Source organism: Euprymna scolopes, chromosome 32 (assembly GCF_053919585.1).
Source record: "Euprymna scolopes isolate OS-2025 chromosome 32, ASM5391958v1, whole genome shotgun sequence".
NCBI lineage: Eukaryota > Metazoa > Mollusca > Cephalopoda > Sepiida > Sepiolidae > Euprymna > Euprymna scolopes.
In genome coordinates, this window is record NC_136513.1 from 37,063,528 (window position 1) to 37,082,069 (window position 18,542).

General features: G+C 33.7%; 1 protein-coding gene across 1 annotated transcript in view; it reads left to right on the forward strand.

The window, feature by feature from the left end:
• LOC145256263 (uncharacterized) overlaps positions 1 to 3,228 on the forward strand; it is a 73,829-nt gene extending 70,601 nt beyond the window's left edge. Inside the window, exon 4 of the mRNA XM_080114939.1 lies at positions 1,807 to 3,228. Coding sequence (XP_079971065.1) covers positions 1,807 to 2,276 — 470 coding nt within the window. The 3' untranslated portion in view covers positions 2,277 to 3,228. The remainder of the gene's footprint in view (positions 1 to 1,806) is intronic.
• The last annotated feature ends 15,314 nt before the right edge of the window (positions 3,229 to 18,542 follow it).

The following is an 18,542-nucleotide window of genomic DNA, read 5'->3' on the forward strand; positions in this document are numbered from 1 at the left end:
AGGAAGTTGACAGTATCGTTATTAATAGAGCAATATGGGCTTTCATAGGTCAATTAGCCAAGATGGCTGACTGATGCTGACGTCATGTGGAAACTTAAAATTGTGAAATGCGGATATAGGAACGAAATGCATGTTAATAGTTTTTGACACCAAAAACCTCGACTTTTTTTGTGTTATCTCTTTTTCAGATAATCTTTTGCGTTTAACGAGAATTTGAATAAAAGAAAACAAAACAGCAAACGAAACGGAAGTTGTAACTATATGTTTTTATTAAATTAGTTCATCACGAGATTAGTTTATTTGTATAAATTAAAATTTTGGAGAAATTATTTTATTTTCAATTTTTAGCTTTTTTTTTAGAATAACATTTATAAAAAACAAATTAGTTGCAACTTCCTTTTCTTTAACTTCATAAATAAGACGATATAAAATGAAATAATAAACGAAAGTCTAATCATGTCAAAATAACTATTTTAAGACACAATAAAAGTCAGTATCATTTATTTTATGACCTTTTTGTTTATTGCATCGAAAACAATTAAAACGCATTTCATTCCTATATCTGGATTTCACAGAAAAAAGATGTAGTCACAACTTCCTCTTTATTTGCTGTTTTCTTTCTTTTTATTAAAATTCTAGTTAAATGCAAAAAATTTCGGTAAAAAATTGTCTGAAAAAGAAAAGACGCAAAAAAAAAAAAAAACTAACTTTTTTCTTTTTTTGCATCAAAAACTATTAAAACGCATTTCGTTCCTATATCCGTTCTGCAATTTTAAATTATCACGTGATGTCAGAATCGGTCGGCCATGGTGGCTAATCAACTTACGAAAGCCTATATAGTCGTTAATAGCACTGGAGAGAGTTGAAACAAACAGCCAATCAAATTTCGCTGTGTGGACAACTAAATATTGTTATATTATAAATAAGGGTATGGCGGCGAGAAGGAACCAGACAAACAGTATGTATTTAACATTTAAATGATTGAGTTTTCAACCGTTTATTTACAAAAATTAAACTTAATGAGCAAGTAAAAATAAACAAAGTGTTTCAAGTTCGTAAGGATAATGCGTGTGAGAGTGGATTTTAACGTCGGAGGGAACCCGACGGAGCCAATAATTATCCCATGCTGATTGTTTTGCTGTGACTCTGGGCGACTGACGTTTGTTACGATGGCTAGTGTTTTTATAGTGGCGGCGTGGACGTAGTTGAAGACAAACAGCAGTTTGGTCATTGGCTTGAGCTTTGCTTTTTAAATGTGCTTGTTTTATGTGGTTTAACGCGTTGTAGGGAATCGTCTGTTTGGTGTATGTATGCATGTGTTATATTGATTTAAAGCTGGGAAAGTTGTGGATGTAACCTAGTTGGTGTTGAATTGTTGCAATGTTTTGTGTAATACTTATTTGCGTTAATATGCTGCCCGAGTTGCGTTTACTGCGATGCTTGTGTTTTATATTTTGGTTTTTCTTTTGCTCTGCAGCCTTATCTGGCGGTTTTCTTGGTTGAAGTGATGTGCGAGCTATTCTATTGATGTGTGTATATGAAAAAATGTGCTTTGAAGTTGCTGTGTGAATCTAGTGAGTTCATGTGCATTGCGTCGGCGAACGGATTTTTCTCAGCGTCGTCATTATTGACGCTGTCGCAGTTGCTGCTGCTTTTCTGGTTTATCATGTAAATATAGAGGGATATGTGAATATAACAATATGTACGTCTATAAACCATTGCTATTCTTCAGTGTCATTTGCATATTCTGTAAGACCATTTAAAAATGAATAAATAAATCAAGCAGATCTTCTTTTTTTTCCGCAGGTGTTTACGTTGAGCATTGGCTTGGCAATGACATCATCCACCATCTGACCAATCAGAAAGAGTGTAAGCTACGCATCGACCTGACAGACTGGGATAAAAAGAAGGTTTCTGCATACTACGATTACTTCATGGTGGATCACGAGTCAGAAGGCTACCTTCTGCATGTCGAAGGCTTCACCGGTGAAGGTGGGGATTCCTTTTCCAAGCATAATCTCAACAAGTTTTCTACAAAGGACGTTGACAATGACAGGGTGACAAAACAGTTTGGCGGCAGCTGCGCCAACCGCTTTTCAGGTGCGTGGTGGTACCACAAGTGCTATTCTTCCAACCTAAATGGCTTGTTCTACCGGAATGGGATAGTGGCCGAAAAGAAATTTGATGGAATCGCCTGGAAGTCTTGGAAAGGTCCCAACTACTCAATGATGAAAACGGAGATGAAGATTGCCCCAACGTCAAGCGATGCAAGATAAATCCTCAAATCAAGCTGATGTTCCGAAGCCCTTTGAATATCAACCTCCCTCAAAACTCCAAACCAGCCCTTCTCTGTCTGAAGGAACTCAATTATTTCCAATAAGATTAACCAGTGATGATTTGGTTCTTTTATACAACAGGGGCGCATGAAAACGAAATCAATGTATTTATTTTACAGTTCTGATTTTTTGAGATGACGACTAATTATTCATATCATTTAGATTCCTCAGACTACTATTCTCATCTTGAATCTTATTTGCACAACGTTTCGATCGATGTAACCTCTGACCTTCTTCAGGTGTATCTTGTTGAACTCAGGAATTTTTCTGTTGACTTCAGGAACTGCATGGAATTCCAAAGAGCACACTTTATTTATTCCACAGGGGTAGCATGCTCTCATTCCGTCAGCTATGACTGGGTAAAAGTCCTAAGTAAATTCGCAATTACTCAAGGATCCATAGTGCGGTGGATAGAGTACTTGGTAAAATTCAATTGTAAAAATTACACTCTTCTAGAGGTTGAAGGTTCAATTCTCAGTGCAGATGATATTCAAAATACGATCGCAAATTACTTAGGACTTCTACCCAGCCATGGCTCACAAAACAAGAGCATGCTGCATCCATGGATATAAAAAAAAACGTGTTCCATTCGAAATTCCATACAGATTTCTGGATTCGACAAAAAGATTCTCAAGTTCATTAAAATACACTTGAAGAAGGTCGGAGGTTATATCAACCTAAACATTGTGCAAATAACACCCTTTTATCTTAGTTTTGGAGCACACAATCACCATGGTACTTGACTTTTGTTTTTAAACCTCAAGTCAAGCCAGTAATTACTTTCTATTTATTATTTTAAAGGCTTCAAAATTATTTTCGAGTCACAATAATAAAGCAAATATCAGCCATTTTGATCCATTTATTATAATAAAGAGGAAATTGGGTTTTTTTCCTTATTATTTTTGTTTTTGCTGGAAATGGTGCATTCTTCCGGATGCTAGACATTCATCCACTATTTCAGAGACTCCAACTGAGAGATCTTTTTCAGGATCTAACCGCCCTTTTAAGCGCACTTGGTTCATGGGCTATATTCACCTGATAGTCTTTTTCATGGGGCAGGTTGCTCCTATAATTACTGGAATCATGGAACTCTTCCTAAAGATTCCAGTTTCTTGTACAGTTCTTGTCAGAAAACTACACAAGACCTGCTCACAAAATTGATATATTCTGTTTTTAGCATTGCCTCGACAGAACAAGGGAACTTTTTTTTCTTTTTTTTTTAATAATCATGGGGGCGGGAGATCATCAGGTACAAAATTAGTCAGGTGTGCGGAGTGGGTTTTGCGGGTTTAGTGGCATCGGACAGTTTGAGCAATTTCTTCTTTTTCTCTTTTTTCTGTTTCTTGTTTCTTTATTTGCCATTATCTTTTTGTCTAAAACTAAAGTATACTTACCTGTCCTTTAGGATAGGATCAAAGTGTAGAATCTGTTCTGTGTTCTGTTGACTGAAGAGAAGGAAAAGTAGGTGAAAGAGTGGAAGGGAGAGAGAGAGAGAGAGAGACAGAGAGGGGGGAAGGTCTTGAAAGAAAAATGTTCATACGCTTTTTAACTCTTCTATTTCGTTGTCCATTTTCTCGGATAACGCCGGAGAGCCATGCTATGTATTCATAGATTATGGCTGACTTGGTTTGCTTTCAAACATTTTAAGATCGAAAATGTTTTTCTTTTGGAAGCCATTAACAATCAGAAAGTCAAGTATTGTAAAAATGAACCTTGTATGTGTGTGTATGAGCTCGTTCCCTATGGAGTCAGAAATGGCTGGACTGATTTTTATGAAATTTCACATGAAGATACTTTATGTGCCTGGCAGTGGTCTGAGATAGGTTTTGTATCAGATTGTCATCAATAAGTATCAATAATCGATAATCGATAACTGAAATAATTCGATGAAAGAAAGAACAAGCGATTTCGACCAAAGTTAACACCTTACACAGCCTAACATCACAAGTGCATTTGAGAAGTTTTATTACCACACAAGCCGAAAGGCTTGACATATAAAATCTAAGTTCTTTGATATGACAGGGGCGCATTCGAAATGAATGTTTCTGCTTGAAGCACAATTGCACCATAATACTTGACTTTTACATTTTAAACTTCAAAATTGAAACCATCATTTACAGATAATTTTATAAAATCAATAGTAGGTTCCCTATAGTGCAATGTACACTACAATGTATTGTGGGCTAAGTCACTATGGAGAAGTATGTGAAGCTTCCTCCCGGTGCACCGCAATGGGTCCCTGACTAGAGCAGGCAATCAATCAATTTGATTGAAAAAAATATGGACAATTTCACTGATTTCAATGACAATAAAAATATGGGAGTGTGAAATATTCGTTATGCATCATTTAATCCCTGGTAACGTCGGGTCTCCCTGCTAGTTTATATTATAAAACTTATGTAAAGTAAGAGTTTTTGGTTTTTGTTTAGAATTTCCCCTAAAAAAAAAAAGAAAAAAAAAGAAAGAAAAATCTGTACGGTGTATGCATAACATATGAAACGAAAATATCGAATACATATTACTTGGTTTCTTCAGACTACTCTTCTCATCTTGGCTGTTATTTTTCACAACATTTCGGTTGATATAACCTCCGAACTTCTTCAGGTGTGTCTTGTCGAACTCTGGAATCTGCAGAGAATTTCGAACAGCACCCTGGAGTAGCAGGTTCTTGTTTCATCAGCTTTGACTGGGCAGAAGTCCTAAGTAATTCGCAATCGTATTTTGAATGTCGTCTGAGTTCGACAGAAAGATTCCAAGTTCAACATGGTACAACTAAAGAATATCAGAGGTTACACCCACCAAAACATTGTGAAAATAGCAGTGGTTTGAAGAATCCAAATAATATGAATAATCAATCCTCCTAAAAAAAAAAATGCAAAAATAAAAATATCATATTCCAAAAATCACGTAAATTGCTCAAGTAGTTTTATCTTTATATAAGAAAATCAAATTTAATGAGTATCTGACGAGTGACTGCGTTGTCTGTGATTTTGAAAAATAGAAAATAATTAGAAACAAATGTTGTATTATCAGGGTCGTATATAACGAGTGTATATATGTGCGATCATGCACGTCTAGTCTATATAAATATATGTGTGTATGAAACCAATACTCATATCATCTAGTGGTTATAAATGTTTGTTGTGTGTGTCTGTGTGTGCGCACATGTGCGTATTTACACATATTCAAACAGAGTTCACGTAACATGGACAAGGTTACAGCCATTAGTTTTTTTTGTTTTTTTTTACATAGGCATCACCACATTATCAAGGCCAAGAGGCCACTCAAGGATAAGGGTTAAAGATTGTACATTAGAAATTGGACAATATAGTAATCATTAGTAATGAAAATTTGGAAAATTTGATAACTTATATGGAACGGCTCATCAAGAACTTATTTACGTTAGACTTGAAGACAACCATATTGTAGTCAGCCGGAAAGCAGGAAAACGGAAGACAATTCCACAGGCGTGCAGTTCTAAGAAAGAAGCTTTGTTCATGGAATCTACGTTTAGGTTTAGGCACAGATTTAACCCTTATCCTTGAGTGGCCTCTGGGCCTTGATAATGTGGTGATGCCTATGTAAAAAAAAAAAAAAAAAAGATAAAGAGTGGGGGGAATTATTGATAGTGTTTACAGCTAACATAAGCACACAAGGTTGTGGCTCCCTTCGTCTCTTGGACACTGCAAGAAAACATTTCACTGTAAAGCAGTAACAACATGACTTCTTTTCATTTTGTTTGTTTATTCTCATTTTTACAGTTAGGTATTTCCCTCAGATATTTACAACACTATCTCTCCCTTTAGTCCTTACATCATCTCTTAGTTCAGTTGAATGCTTCCACGACTGACAAACTCAACCTCCTCTCATGGACAGCTCCTTCGTTCTCTACCTCTTACTTGTATCTCCAGTCTATATATCCAAACCTACTCTTTCTTTGTTACCAGGCCAATCCCATTGTCTCTTGTTTATACAACTGAATTCCTAAATCTATTTCATTACATAAATATCTCTGTATTATTTTATTCATAAACTTTGCCAAATTTAAATTAAAATTCCTGTTAGATTTTTAACATAAATATTTTAGCTAAACATTCCTTTCTTTTAAAACATTCTCTCTGCATATTCTTTTCTACATAACAGTTAACAAATCAATGATAATAATTGTTCAGACCTTTGGCATTGCCCACCACAACATAACAAAAATGCTACGCTGTGATCATAGCCAAAAGGCCCAACCTAACACTAAGGGACATAACTCAACAATAATTCATACTTACTAGATTTATGTTGTAATGCCTACAAATTTCCATTATTCGCTTAAAACTGATTTTCTTTGTAAAAATAAAACTACTTGATCAATTTATATGATTTTTGGAATGTGATAGTTTCGTTTTGTCATGGGTATGTACATCATATATATTTTTTTTATTTCTGTTTTTATATAAAATGAAATTTTGGACAAAAACCAATATTTTTTTCCATGTTTGGTCTTCCATATTTAAAATCGTTAATGGTTGGTAAAAAATGAATTTATTAAACTGAGATTCTCAAAGAAGAAATTGTTACGTGTTTGTTGCACATTCGGCACAAATTTGCCAATTCTTTTCATGGTCAACTTCTCCAAGACAATATTGTCACATAGCAGAGACATGCATATGTAATTGTATGCAAAGTGATGTCACTGATTGAGAAAAAAGGACTATAAAAAAGAGAAAGAGAATGATCACGAGGGAGAAGAGATAATGTTCAAGATCTCGTGAGAGACATGGAAAACGTTTTAGATCAACTGGGTGATGTCACAGCTGTACCAATGAGAAAATAAATATTGTTGCTACAAAGAAAAGGCGAGTTAGAGTTATTTCCTATTCTTTGTCTTGGTCTCCTTTACGACTGAGGCTGGAAACAACGCGTGTTAGTTCCCGGATAACATTACAGTATTTCCATCAATTGACAGAATGTAAAGACACTTAACTAAGTTTTTACTGTCATCCAAATGAACGGTAAATTGACAAAAATTTCATAAATTGTTCCAATAAATTGTAGGAGTTAATCATCATTAGTCTTAGAAATACAGCTAGAAAAAATGATGAACGTATTAGTTGGATCATTTGGACTACTGTTCTCATCTTGGATGGAAGGTCACTGTGGTTATGTGGTTAATGACACAAACTGATAGCCTGAGTTGGCCAAGTTCGAATTCAGGCAGTTCCATAGTACAATTTTGTCATCAGTTTTCTCTGATCAGATCTTGTTTTCTGGAAAAAAAAAAGAAAAATGTACAAACAGAATATATATATATATATATATATTTAATTTTCACCCCAAACAAGGCACAGTGCCACTTTGAAGTAGGGGGCTACTATCGGGGACATAGTTGCAGGGATATTATGAAGGGAAATGAGTAGCAAGATGTCTGTTCACATTACACTTGAACTTCTGCATGTCAGTACAGTTGGGAAAGCAGAATCCCGGAAGGGAGTTCCAAAGTCTAGCAGTTTGGGGGAAGAAACTATTGGAATAAAAGGCTTTCTTACACCTAAGGATCTCTACTATGAAGGGGTGGGATTTAGCTGCTTATCGGGTTTGTCAGGGGCATTTACGTTGAGGGGGTACAACGAATACTATGCACCGGATTTACACATAATTTTTAAAACGTTATGGGTGCTTCTCTGCATTTGTGCCCCCTCGATGTACATAACCCCAACAAACCTGTTTAGCAACAAAATCACTCCCCTTCATTGTTGAGCCCCCTAAATGCCAGAAAGCTTTCTACTCCAATAGTTTCTTCCCTTGAACAGCTAGACTTTGGAATTCCCCGCCTGCTACCTGCTTCCCTGACTGTACTAATATGCAGAAGTTTAAATGTAACGTAAACCAACATTTTGTTAATCTTTCCTAATCGTGGTTCCAACTAGTAGCCACTTTAGATCCAAGTGGCGATATGCCTTGTAAGGGGTGAACTTGAGTAAAAAAAAAAAAAGTTCAATGTTAACAAATTTTGTCATGCTATTCTCATAAATAATTTGCAGGATCATCCTACTTAAACAATCACTTTTAAAGAGGAGACTTAGTTGGTTTGGTCATGCTGCATGCTATAACGTGAGAGAGTTGTTGGTGAATATATGGTGACACACTATCATAGCTGATGTTGAACCTATCTCTGCTCCACATCTCTAAAGTGTTCGTTGTTGGTCCCGTAACTGACTATCCATAACTATCTAAGCCACTGCGGACTGTCATGTATGACCTGCATTCGACTGTGACACTATGTGTTCTATGGTTGAAGGTGACTCAACTCATCAAAATCAAATAATAAAAAAGATGTGGATTAGCATTTCCGGGTTTGTATTACTGTACACATAGATTCGAAAAAGTTGTCAAAAAACAAATATATAACAAATAAATGTTATCAAAGGCAAGATAAGTTACTTTTCTACCTAACTGGATATATTTTTTGTGTTTTTATTCAATGTAACATGTTTATTCAGCTCGAAAAACATGCAGTGTTTACCGATGTATTGGAAAATTCAAAATGGCGCCCAACACTCTCTTTAACATGGTAAGTTTGGGAAAAGGTGTTATAAATAATAAACTAGACAAAATACTATTAAAAACACCGAATATATGTCAACTTATGTCACGGTAACATATAATGAGCGAATTTCCAACAGTATTTTGTCTAGTTTATTATTTATAACATCTTTTCCTGAACTTACCGTGTTAAAGAGAGTGTCGGCCGCCATTTTGAATTTTCCAATACATCGGTAAACACTGCATGTTTTTCGAGCTGAATAAACATGTTACATTGAATAAAAACACAAAAAATATATCCAGTTAGGTAGAAAAGTAACTTATCTTGCCTTTGGTAACATTTATTTGTGAAATATTTGTTTTTTGACAACTTTTTCGAATCTATGTGTACAGTAATACAAACCCGCATTTCCTTGTTATCCATAGAGTCCATATTTGTTTGCGATTAAACAGCCGGATACTCACATATTGCTATGTATACAATATTGTTAGTCGTATTATCTTGTCAAGGTTTTTGCTGGGCCATCTTTTAAATAGTTGAATATCAAGTGTAGCAGTAAGTACTTTTTTTTTTTTTTGTACACGGTGGTCACCACTTATCAAGGCCCGGAAGCCACTCAGGGATAAGGGTTATTGCAAATACAGTACGTTAGTGTGGAGATTTGATGAAGTGTTTACTTAACGGGGCGGTTCATTAGGAGTTTGTTAACGTTGGACTTGAAGACATCCAAGTTGTAGTCAGGTGGGAAGCAGGCAGACGGAACAGAGTTCCACAGGCGTGCAGTTCTAAGAAAGAAGCTTTGTTCATGGAATCCACTAAGAAAGAAGCTTTGTTCATGGAATCCAAGTACTTGGAGTATATACGCAGGGTCATCCTCCTCAACCAAGAGTTTTCAAAGAAAAGGCTTCATTGGTTCAGTCACGTTGCACACTGTAACACAGGAAAGTTAATCTTTGAAGAATTAGTTCCTGAATCACTCCAAGGTTGGCGAATATGCCATGGAGGCTACCTGAATATATGGTTACACACTATCATAGCTGATACTGAACTTATCTCCGGTCCACAGGTCTACAGTGTTCATTGCTGGTCCTGGATCTGACTGCCCATAACTATCTTGGCTGCTGCGGACCATCGTGCGTGGTATACGTTCATTTAGGATGCCATGTGTTCTATGGAAGGAGTCAGATCAACCCATCCTGGATGAATGCCACTGGAGTTGATGTTGTTGTTGGTATGGTATTCACCCTAGGCGAGTTGAACCGGCTTCCTCCAAAGAAGGAAGTGTCAAGTGAAAATTAAATTCACAGACAATTCCCAATCGCCTGTGATGTTTGGTGCATTTTGGGTCAAGAAGCCAGTATCTTCAGACAGCCTGATCTGGTAGCAACAGATGCCCTAACAGGTATTACCACTCCGGGAGCAATAGTAACTAAAGAGCAACTTTCATGGAAAAACACTTATCTAACTGAAACCACTATCAATAACCCCCCCCCACACACACACACATACACACACTCTTTATCTGTGCCTAAACCTAAGCGTAGATTCCATGAACAAAGCTTCTTTCTTAGAACTGCACGCCTGTGGAACTCTATTCCGTTTTCCTGCTAACTACAATATGGTCATCTTCAAGTCCAACGTAAACAAGTTCTTGACGAGACATTCCCTTTTGTAATCCAATTTACCAAATTTCCACTACTAACGATTACTATGATATTGTCCCATTGACTACTGTACACTCATTAACCTTTATCCTCGAGTGGCCTCCGGGCCTTGATAAGTGGGGACTCCTTTTTTAAAAAAAAAAATAACTAAAAAAAACTTGGGGCCTTACCACTGGATGTCTTTTTAAAATCATACCCAGGACTATGCCATTAAAGTCAGTCAAATCATGAATACTTAAATGCTGAGGTTACTGCAATGATGTAGTTAACCACATGTACTAACAACCTGGTGAGACAAGTTTGAATCCAATCGGTTCCATTGTAGCATTTTCATGTAGAGATTAGTGATGGGACGATTTCAATATTTTTTCCCCGATTCTGATACAATTACTGATTCCGATTTTTTATAATTTTCTAAATATATAGCTATAAAGTTGTTATTTTTTCTCAATTAACGTAAAAATATATGCTAAACTTAAGCCTGACAGATCAACGAAATTGCTATTTAAAACTTAGGCCTGAAAAACCAACGAAAATGTTATGAAAGAGCAAAGAAATACTATCCCTAAATTTAACACGACAGACCAAAGAAAATACCGAAACGTGACAAACAAACGAAAATACTATTTCAAATTGAAGTGTGACAAGCCAAAGAAAGTGAATAGACGATCTGAACACTGCAAATTTTATTTTTCACATAAGTGTAACTGACTGACAAAAATGAAGAAAAAAAGGAGAGACGCTGCGAGCCGATCTCTACTTTGTCATTATTTTCATGGCAAGTGCTCGTCTGAGCTTCAATCTATGGTCCCCTCTCTCCAAACTTTCACAAAAAACACTCGTCTAGCCAAAACCACTATCAATAATTTCCCACACTCTTTATCTGTGCCTAAACCTAAACGTAGATTCCATGAACAAAATTTCTTTCTTGGAACTGCACGCCTGTGGAACTCTCTTCCGTTTTCCTGCTTTCCAGTTGACTACAATTTGACTATCTTCATGTCCAACATAAACAAGTTCTTGATGAACCGTCCCCCCCAAGTAATCCAATTTACAAAATTTCCACTACTTATGTTTACTACGCTATAATCACATTGACTAATTTATACCCATTAAACCTTATCCTCGAGTGGCCTCCGGGCCTTGATAAGTGGTGACTCCTCTGTAAAAAAAAAAAAAATGTTATTTTAAACTTAAATGGGACAGATGATCAAAAGTGCTATTTCAAACCAAAACTTGAAAATCTTATTTCAAACAAGTGATGAGATAATTCTCATATTTTCCCTGATTCCGATACAATTACCGATTCGGATTCTTTATAAATCTCTTAATATTTAACTATAGAGTTGTTATTTTTTCCCCGATTATCATAGAAATACACGTGAAATGTGCAAATATTGTCTCAAGTATGAAAGTGCACTTAGATTTTATTTTAAAATCGATGAATATTTATTATTTTACCAGCAGCTGAAGAAGATTTTGCTTTAAACAAAATCAAATAAAAAAGACAATTAAAAGAATCGTTTTTGGCATTGGAAAATCGGCACAATTTTTTCTGATTCCAATACCTCCAAAAGTTCTGTTTTTTCTGATTCTGATTAATCGTCCTGACACTAGTAGAGATGTTGGCAACCTTGGTCTCATCCGTAAGTACCTGATATCCTTCTAGAAAGAATTCTTAATAAAAAGATATCAGGGGAAACGAATGCCAACAAATCATCATCATCAATGATCCTACTCCTCCTCCTCCTCCCCAGGAAAAAGAAGAAGAAGAAGAAGTTGTTGTACTGTGTTGACTCATATGAATTTTCTCTTTTTTTTTATCTTGGATGTTATTCTCACAAAGTTTCAGCCAATGTAACCTCTGGCCGCCTTTGAGTATTTAATGTCAAATTCAAAAATCTATACAGAATTTTGGACTTTATTTAATACACAGATGGAGATTGCGTGGTGGGGCTATCTGGCATGACCAGGGCAAAAAGTGCACCATATTTCTATTAAAAATTTCTATCTCTATTTCCTCCTCCTTTTTTTTCCTCTTTTTTCTCCACTCAGCTCATTTCTCTTTCTGGACATGAAAACTGACAACTCGTTTATACAGAATGAAACAACATAAGGGAACTAAGTCCTCGATTATAAAAACAGAATTTCTTCCCTTTAGTTAGTACAAAATCTGGCTGGACCACCCCATCACCTTTACTAAATCTGCATTGGTTTAGGATTGAGGAATAAATATTTTTTTTCTCACTTTTAGGTATTATTCATCCAGAGCAATGCTGATAAAAAAAATACCAACTTTGCAGGTATTTTTTTGTAGTTTTTTAGTTTTAGCCAGACTAGCATACACACAGACAACTACCCTTTATCTATATATCTATAAAATTGAGAATGTGTGTGTGTGCCTGCTGAGGGGAGGGGGGGGGTCAAAATTGAAAAATTGGCACGGATTTTTATCTGTTTGTCAACTGTTTCATGAATGTGTATGCGTGAATCATTTACGCGACAGCTTCCTTATGTTAGGAATAAGTAGGTTTGAAAAAACTTTAAAGAACGTGTCAAGCTGGGCTAATGGTTATCGTACTCGACTCACTGTTTTTAGACTTTGGTTTCAATTTCAGCTCAAGTACTTCTTTTTTTTTTTTTTTTTTTTTTTTTTTTTTTTTGACTTACAAGAACTAAACTGCAATTCTGAATTTTTTAGATGGGGTGTGAATGTTTGTATTGTTTGTTCTTAGGTGTTATTGGCCAATAACACCTAAGATGAGAATAATTATCCGAGTAACCGAAACAATACAAACATAAAGTGAACTGTTTAGAAAAAAAAAAAAAAAAAATAGTACTTGCATGTCTCAGTTTTCTTCCATTTTTTTTTTTACTTCATTTTTTTTTAAAAAAGAAATTTAATGTTACGTTAATACCTACGGTATTTCTGTTTATAATAAATAATCTGCATTAAAATATAATATTTATGCATATTTTACGACCGGGCAATACCGGGTGGCCTGCTAGTATCATAGATAATCATGTTGGCACATTGACTCTCATTAGACAACTGCAGTTAAGTGTCATTTGAGATTGGTCAGTACCAGATGGGTGACCATTTGGAAATATCAGATGCTATATGTGGTAGGATAGTAACATTCTCCCTGCATTGTGACAATGACACTCAAGATGAGAACAGTAGTCTGAACAATCCAAATAATACGAATTATCAATCCTCATCTAAAAAATTTCCGAAGCGAAAGAACATTCATAATTTAAAATGAATAGAAGATTTCAGGGTGCTTGTGCAGTATAATTAGATTTCCAAAAAAATGCATTTTAGGTAAAAAAAGACTATTGCGTACTTATGTGTAATGTCGAAATTACTAAAAATTCCAAAAAATATTAAAAATGTGAGAGTATGTCTGCAAGAACTATTTTTTACAAAAAACAAACAAAAAAACAAAAACAAAACCAAATAAAAAAAAAGCATATATATTAGCGATCTGCCATTTTTTATCTTGAAGTGGTGGATTTTAATATTTTGTCAAAAGCATAGACTGCAGTTACTACCCCCTGAATTTGAAGAACTCTTCAATATTAACAAATACGATAAAACTTTATAATTTGATTTTTACTTGTAATTATTTGTCTACATGATTATTTTTCATAATTATATATATATATATATATATATATATATATATATATATATATATATATATATATATACACACAGACACACACAGATACGCACACTCATTTATACTATGGATTATATTCTACAAAATACAGTATTTATTGCAATGTACAGTTTAATCAAGACATTAAAAAAATGAAAATATCGAAAAAAAAGTTTAAATTGTACGTATCCGTTATGGAATGAAGTTCTAGGTGTGTCAGAAATTTCGTGAACAATATTTAATAATTCCACCCCGTCTTTCCAAGCTTATAACTACTCTAAAAATGTAATTCAAGCCCTAATTTTACTTTTCAATTAAAGGAGCAAGGACCAAGGTTTCATTAAAAAAAAAAAACAAAACAAAAAAAAAACAAACAACGTGGTTAAAAAAAAAGGTTTTAAACTTAGGACTTTACAGGTAAATTTCCAAAAAACACTACTTTTTTTGTTTTAAATTTGAATATATTATTTATTGATCTTTTATCTTCAATTTGTGATATATAACACTTTGGTGAGTAAATTAATTATTTACTTTTTAATAGACATTTCAAAAGGGAGGCGTGAATTAATTCGATTCCCTGTCTTTCCAAGCTTATAACTACTCGAAAAATGTAATTCAAGTCCTACTTTTTTTTTTCAATTAAAGGAGCAAGGACCAAGGTTTCATTAAAAAAAACAAAAAACAAAACAACAAAAACAAACGAACAGCGTGGTTTACAAAAAAAAAAAAGGTTTTAAACTTCGGACTTTACGGGTAAATTTCTAAAAAAACACTACTTTTTTTGTTTTAAATTTGAATATATTATTTATTGATCTTTTATCTTCAATTTGTGATATATAAAACTTTAGTGAGTAAATTAATTATTTACTTTTTAATAGACACTTGAAAATGGGGGGGGGGCGTGAATAATAAAAAAGTTTTTCTAAAATATTATATTCGGTTTATTGGAAAGGACATAAAATTTCACATTGACCCTGAAAATATCGTAAAAATTGAATCAATAGAAAAATTTTGATAGATTTTTAAAGTTTAAAAATTGAAAAATACTGAGCTCGTAACATTCAATTAATTTCATTACTGTTTAAAAAAAAATTCTATTACTTTTAAAACAACTTTAATAGTTTATTTTGGAAGTATAATCCATAAAGAAAATAAACAACCCACTTTTAAAAGAGTTTTTTTTATATTTTATTCGCAGTTTCGTGTTAGGGGTGTCAAAAATTCCTACAAAAATTTTGATACACCTAGTGAAGTTCTCCGAAAAAAAAAATCACTTAATTCCATCAAGTAGTTTTTGTTTTATAGTGAATAAACTATTTGTTATGATACCGAGCAAAAGGTTTGATTTTTAGGAAGAAAAGCTAGTAATAAAGATGGGGAGGGAGTGTCGGCGCTTTAACTGGAGTTATCTCCCCGTGGCGTGCTCTAAACTCCAAACAAAAATGAAATATTCCAAGATGTCTGCCTTCAACGCGCTCTCATAAAAACGTGTTTTTCCGCTGTAAAAAAAAATAAAAAAATAAAAAAAATTACTCTATCAAATTAAGTGAATTTTTTTTTCGGAGATCTTCAGTTCAAAACGGATACGTACAATATAACTTTTTTTCGATATTTTCATTTTTTAATGTCATGATTAAACTGTTGAAAATGTCATGATTAAACTGTTGAAAATGTTGAAATATTTTAGGGAATGATAATGGATTAATAATGTATATTTTGGACCTGCTAATATCGACCAAAGGTTAACTTGTGGATTTTATTGTTTCTTATTTTAAAAATGATAGTACCAAAGCTGCTGTACTTAAATAAAAATGGATATTTTTGAAAAATGATGAGCACATACATCTGAGATAGTTTTTGTAATATTTGGGTGTTTGTTTTCATTGGTGATCGTTTGAACCAACACATTTTTGGTGAAAGCATTATTACGTGCTTATGTGTTGTATCGAAATTAGTATAAATTCCAAAAATTACGAAAAATGATCAAGTAGATGTGCTAGGTGCATTTAGTGAAAAAAAGTGAACCACGATTACATTCTCTTTTAAAATGGTGGACAAGTCAATTTTTTAGTCAAGGGAGATAAGTCAGTTTGTCATTCAGAATTAGTCAAACAGTTCTTCCACATTAAAAAACTCGATAAATTCTATTTTTACTTGTGATTATTTTTCTATTGGATATTTTGTAGTTTTAGGAATTTATACAAATTTCAACATGACACATAATATGTAATACCGTTTTCACCTGAAATGCGTTAGTTTAAAAGATCACCAATGGAAAAAACGCCATATTTGGTAATATTAGTGCCCCAAAAATCTGCTTTTGTATTTCTGAATTTTTTTTTTTTTAAATCACAAGAATTAATCTAAAATTGACTAAAATTCCTGCTATATTAAAAAACAAAAACAAACTAAAGAAAAAGCTGTACAATGTACGTACGCATTAAAAATGAAAACATCATATTCCAAAATTCCTGTAAATTGGTCTTGCAGTTTTATTTTTAAATCAGAGAATCAAATTTTATGAGTATCTAAAGAGTGACTATTTCGCGAGTCATTTTGAAAACAATCTAAAAAAAACACAAACAAACAAAAAAAAACAAAGGTTGTAATGCCTACAAATTCCCAGTAATTGTTTAAAAATGATTTCTTTATGAAAATAAAACTACTTGTCAATCTGTGTAATTTTTGGGATATGATATTTTCGTTTTGTTACGGGTGAGCCCCAATTTTTTTTTTTTTTTTTTTTTTTTGTCACTTATACATGACAATGAAATTGTTAAGGGGCGATAACTCTAGTTGCTTTTTGGTCAAATAACACGGCAAATAAATAACAAGATTTTTTTCCCCCCAAACACAAATATTTGAAAACCAAAACATTTTTTTTCCGAACATGGAAAGTCACCATAGGGAAATATATTTTTAATAAAACATTTTTTGAATTAAAGTAAAATCAGATTTTTTTTTCAAACATTTTAATGGGAAGTCACCATAAGAAAATATAATTTTAATAAAACCGATTAAAAAGCTTGCCCTATGTCTGAATACACTTTATGTAAAATTTCAAATGTTTAGACCAAATATTGACTGAGTAATTTGGTAGAGATTGCATAGGGCATTTTTTTTTTTTTTTTTTAATTTTGACCCCTTAACATTTATTGTTTTAGGCTCAAATCAAATTAATAATTTTGATCCATGTCCAAGTAACCTACATCTAAAATTTCAAGTGTTTAGACCCAAAATTAGCGGAGAAGTTTGGTAGAGTTTTCAAAGGTCAAATCATTGAACTTTGACCCCTTTACAGCCAAATTTCTGGCCAAAAATCGATTAAAAAGATTTTCCCAAATCTCAATACCTCTTATGTCAAATCTCGAGTCAGTAAAAAAAATGGTGCCATCCTTGTCATGCATAAGTTCCCTTTTATTTTTATTTTTTAATATAGATGGAATTCTGAACAAGAACCAAAATTGATTAAATAATAAAAAATTGCAATAAAATTGTTTATGTGTTTTTGTTTCTGAAATCACAGTGGATGCCTCCATTATTAACTAGTAGATTATTACTGCTGTTGAGCAAGAAAAAAAGGGTGCTTATATAGTATGATTTTTACCCTCAAAGTTCTACTATAATGTAGTTCCTACCCTATTTTTTCGGGTTTAAGGTGATTCTTACCAAAGGAGGATAGAAAAAATTTCTTGACACTATTTTATTCTGTTCTATAAAACATGCTGAAAAATCCATAAAACAAACTTTAAACAATCAGAATTAATTTCGGTCATCAATATTACAAAATTGAAGCACTAATTTAGTAAAAAGTATTAATTAACAAAACCGGGTCAAGATCAAAGTGTAGTATCTGTTCTTCAGATGCTGCACTTCAATTTCTTGTTCTCTGTCAGTGGAGGAGAAATCCTTCACGACTGAGACAATTTTTATTTTTGTTCCTTTTCTCCACATTAAAAAACGACCCTGGTGTCTAACTCTGTCCCGTGGGGAGGCATTGTAAATAGGAACTAAACCAATCAACCACAATATTTGTTGATCTATCAGTATGCTTTGGTACTTCCTCCTTTGGCATATTGATGCTTCACATGAAAACTAGCTCTAAAATTTCACAGAATTTCAGATTACAGTGGAACCTTCCATTCAAATCGTTATAATGGAGGAATTTGTTCTCTTTTTTTTTTTAACTGACCGAACTGACTGGTAACTTTTTCTTCTGCACCTCCATACTGGTACATTCTGTCCACGGAATCTTTTGTTGTTTAAAATTACTGACCCATCGCATTTGCGGCAAGAATTTTCCTTAACCAGGAGAGAATGTTGAAGGAGATATTGTGTTGCT